This window comes from Malania oleifera, chromosome 13, assembly GCF_029873635.1.
Source record: "Malania oleifera isolate guangnan ecotype guangnan chromosome 13, ASM2987363v1, whole genome shotgun sequence".
NCBI lineage: Eukaryota > Viridiplantae > Streptophyta > Magnoliopsida > Santalales > Ximeniaceae > Malania > Malania oleifera.
Window position 1 is genome coordinate 3581217 of NC_080429.1, and position 4717 is coordinate 3585933.

Here is a 4717-nt window from a genome sequence, read left to right on the forward strand (position 1 = left end):
AATGGGCTCATCAAATAGATAATAAATAGATAGTGGATATAGACACTACCTTAAAGTCATATGACAAATATATCTCTCTAGGGTTTATTAAGTTGTAATTTTTTTAATTTTTATTTTTTAAAAAATTTTCATTTTTTATGTTTTCAACATGTGCATATGAAATTTGGAAAATATTTTTTTGCTTCTTTTTAAAATTTTCACGTAAGGACTAAAAACAAAAAAAGTAAGATGGCATTTTGAAAAGCTATTTTTTTCACAACCAAACAGATAAATTTTTTATTTTCCTTCTAGTCGGCATGCAGAATTGGGCCAAACCGGATTATTCCGGCCTGGCAGCCACAGCCCAAATGGGCCTGGGCCTGGACCAGGCCCATATTTAGGGCAAGCCTATTCATGAAACAATAATTAATCTTGTTATCGGTTAATTTTCAATGCCACCGACAAAAGCAAATCAAATCTAAACCTCAAATCTTGAAATTATAAAAGAGAAGGGCACAATCACAAGACTCCAGTGACCTAGAAGTGAAATTCCAAACTTGCCCCAGTGCAATTAGTTAATTACACAATTACCCTCACATATACATCTTTTTGGTACCATTACAATCTTATGCTCTGTTCGCCTTGCGTGTTCAATTCAGAAAGGCATCTTTGAGTGGAACAATTATTACATTAAATATGAAAAAAAAAAAAAAAATAGAACGCAAAACTATACTTAATTTCATACATGTCAATTATCAAAGAAACTATAGAGACCCTCGGACCCACTTATTGGTGTAATTTAATTTAAACCGATAATCCGGCGAGAAACGCCACTCCGGTGGCAGGCAACCACGACGACCCGTATATAAACTGTGCAACAGTGAACTTGTTGGCCTCGGCGGTGGAGTTGATGACTCGGTACCCCGGCCACGTGACCCGCTGCCCTAGGGCCGCCCCTGGACCGGTGTTCAGGTACTCACCGTAATACAACGTGCTCAGCGCAAATGAGTCATTCCACTCCAGCCAACCCTTAGGGTGAATGTGGTCGCCCATGTAAGATAACATGTACACGGTCCTCGAGTACATCTTCCATGGGCGGCCTAGATACGTGGGGAAGCTAGCCTTGGACGCCTCGAGATCGGACGTGGCGAGGATCCGACATGCGTGGATTGAGATCCCGGTGTTCTGGTTCGGGTCCTTGCGGTTTTGGGCGGTGATGGTGTTCTTCTGCATGGCCATGGGCTTTCGCGCGTAGATGCTGCAGTTCTGTAGCACCACGGCGGCGTTGCCGAAAATGAAGTCGACGGTGCCATAGACGTCGCACTCGCGAAAGAATTGGCGCTGCGAGTGGACGTAGAGGGTGTCTTGGTACCCGATGATGCTGCATCGATACACCACCGCATGGTCTGCGCCGACTCGAAGAGCCACCGCCTGGTGCTTCCCCGCTCCGGCGTAATTCTCAAACGTCATATCTCGTGCAATGAAGCCAGCACCGGTCGCCGCTGCACAGCAAAAAGATAATTTCAAAAAAACTATATAAAAATATGAAATTATTTTTAATTTTTTGTTAATAAAAAAAACGCCATTGGTCGGTAGGTCGACACGTGGCCTATGCTCCCATTAATAATGTGACACCTTTTTCTTTAAATTAAATACATTTTGACGGACAGACTCCAGCTGTTATGGTATAATAATTAATTAAGAAAAAAAAGGGGGTGAAATTGAAAATAATTAATAATTGAAAAAAGTACCACCCAACCGTGCACCCGTACAGTGCCACGAATATGAGATAAGCCGAATCTAAAAATTATTTCATTTTATTTTAGAGTTTTTATATTACCCATATATCCTTTCTAAAAATTAAGAAATTTCGGATTAGTTATTTTAGTTAACTTTTGGATGAAATAAATAAAGCTTATGGATATTATAAAATGGACATGCCACGTGTAATTTTGACATCAAAAAATAAAATTTTTTATTGAATGTCTAAAAATAATGTCAAGATAAAAGATGAATTAAAATTCAAATATATATATATATATATATATATGTATATATACACACACACACATAAAGGAAATGGTTAAATGAGAATGAAGGGAAATAATTTTATTTACCGAAGGAGGCGGTGTGGAAGGTTGTGAGCTTGTCAGCGACACTCTTGCCGCCCGTAATGACCGTTTTGCCCTTCCCGTCCCCTATAAACATCAGGTTCGTCTTCTTCCTCCCCACCTTCAGATTGCTCTCCTCGTACCTGAGGCACGTGCGAAGTTACCAAAATGCCCCTCATACCCAAACAAATAAAAATATTAAAACAATAATATTTAGATAACCCCTAATTTTGACTAAAATAATAATTATTTAATTCTTAAATTATTATTTTAAATATTCAACTTCACAAAAGAGATGTGAAATTACAAAATTACCACTTCACGTGGAAAACAGGAACAGTCGGGTAAAGACCGAACCAAAGTCAACAGAGGCAATGAGAAATACAGCAAAGTGACGTGTCCGACGTCCCTAACTTCAAAATTGGTACGCACGGGCATAACCGTCATTTCACCTACTATTTAGCCGTACCAATTTTTGCCCAATACCCACCGAAAGTGGCTCAATTTAAGGCACCATGACCCATTTTACCTTTAAAAAATGCATAATGCCATATTCAAATATAAATAAAAAAGTTCATATTATCTTCCAAACATAATAATTTTATCATTAGTAAAATCGAATTAGGACCAAAGAGATTTATCATATGAGATAAAATGTGTTTGATTACGATCTTTCTATTGATTCGGAAAAAAAAAAAAAAGTTCGATTCCACAAAAAAAATCATTTTGTCAAGTGGGGGTAAAAAGGGAAAGCGTGTGCCTAAATTTTTTCTAGGACCACGAACGTATAACAATTTTATTTTACTTTTTTACTTTCAAAAAGCGAAAAAACAAAAAAACAAAGAACACTTGGAAAATGCAATGTATCTCATTATCTTTCCTTCTCCCAAAAATTCCGATTTATTTACCTTCCGGCCTTCACATATATAACCGTCCGGCGACCACTGTGCTCCGGCGCTTTCTTTATCGCCTCCGAAATAGTCCGATACGTTCCGTTCCCCTCCTTCGATACCACAATATCAGCCTGTATGGCCGGAACGGGGGCGCCCAAGAGCCGCCTCTCCTCCCGGGTCAACCAACCCGGGAGCGGCGCATTCCCATTGGCCCCCATCAGCCTCCTCCTGTTCTGCACGGGCACGCCCGAGAAGTCCTCGCCCGAACTTGAGAAGATCGCCAGGCAATTGCTCACGAGCTCCGACAGGTCTCGCAGCCCCACCGCCATCCGATCCCTCACCGCCCCGCTCAGCCCGTCGAATCCGTCCGTACACGTGTCGTGGTTCGTCAGTGCCGCGCTCAGCCACGTCACGACGTCGCCGGCGGACCCTCCGCCAGACCCGGAGCCAACGCTGACGGAGACGAGCGAACGCGCGAGCAGGTCGACGGAGTCGTCGAGGAGCTCGAGGCAGCCGTCGAACGCCGACCGGACCATCGGGTCCATCGGGAGGTTGTTGATCTCCGACGCGGAGTACAGGGCCTTGCCGAACCGCATGAGAGTGAGGTTGACGGAAATGTGGACCAGGTCCGGCTCCGACGCGGTCAGCGACCCGGGGAAGTCTACGAGTGAGTCTACGCAGAGAGTCGGGTACCGGGTTCGGCTGCAGGCCCTGGAAATGGCCTTGGTGGGCTGTCGGCGGATTGACGGGTCCGATCCACTGGATGCCCGGTTCGCCAGCGGTCCAATTAGTATCGCCGCGGAGACGGCGGAGGCGACGATGAGGAAGGCGGAGAGGGTGCAGAGGAGGACGAGGCGGCGCTTTCGCCTTGGGGCCGGGTGGATCGGCGGCGGCTGTTCTGGTTGAGACGAGGTCGGATCGGGCAGTGAGCTTTCCGGGTTGGACGGCCCAAGCCTGTCATAGCCCATTCTTGCTACAGAGCAGACAGTGTGAGTGAATTGCAGTGTGTTTACAAAGAAGTACTGAAGCAGAAGATGGGTACTGATATATATATATATATATATATATATATATGTATATATATATATATATAGAGAGAGAGAGAGAGAGAGAGAGAGAGAGAGAGAGAGGGCCGGGGGGGGGGGGGGGGGAGTAATAGAGGTTGGTGTGAGGTCCATGTCTGTAGAGTTAGCTGTATTCTAATTCCAAAACCGCTCTATCCACTGGATGAAGAAATGACATGCATCTGCTGCTTCTTTTCTTCTTTTGCATTTTTTGAGCTTTTGATGTTAAATTCTAAACCAAAGTTTTGTGGATTTAGATTATGTTGATCTCTTGGATTTAAATTTTTTAGCTTTGGAAAAAAGTCCAAGCTTTTTAGGTAAAGTAGTTTTATAATTAATTAATATATATATATATTAAATACTAAAGTCTAACCTAATTTTATTATATTTTATTTAAACTTACACAAATTCAATTTTAAAATTTCAATTCTAACCTCTCTAAAAGAACGGCTTTAAATTTTATTTCTTTTATTTTTTTATATGAATGTTAATTATTTTTGGTTGAATCTGATTCATTTCATTACCTCTCATATGGGAAATTGACAATTTGGGTAACGGAGAGGCACGGGATTAAGGGTTTGGATTAGGATATATATATAATTGAGTGAGCCTGGACAAAAGCGGGAAAGTTAAAAAGGAAAAAGTCATTTTTGTTTGAGTTCTTAATAAG

At 42.2% G+C, this 4717-nt stretch overlaps 1 protein-coding gene across 1 annotated transcript; it reads right to left on the minus strand.

The window, feature by feature from the left end:
- Positions 1-523: 523 nt before the first annotated feature.
- Positions 524-4294, minus strand: LOC131146206 (probable pectinesterase/pectinesterase inhibitor 61). The gene is made up of 3 exons (XM_058095621.1): positions 2999-4294; positions 2097-2233; positions 524-1481 (listed from the first exon to the last, which is right to left on the minus strand). Exons 1-3 carry the CDS (start codon positions 4159-4161, stop codon positions 784-786), a joined length of 1998 nt encoding a protein of 665 aa, XP_057951604.1. The 5' UTR covers positions 4162-4294; the 3' UTR covers positions 524-783.
- Between the last annotated feature and the right edge of the window lie 423 nt (positions 4295-4717).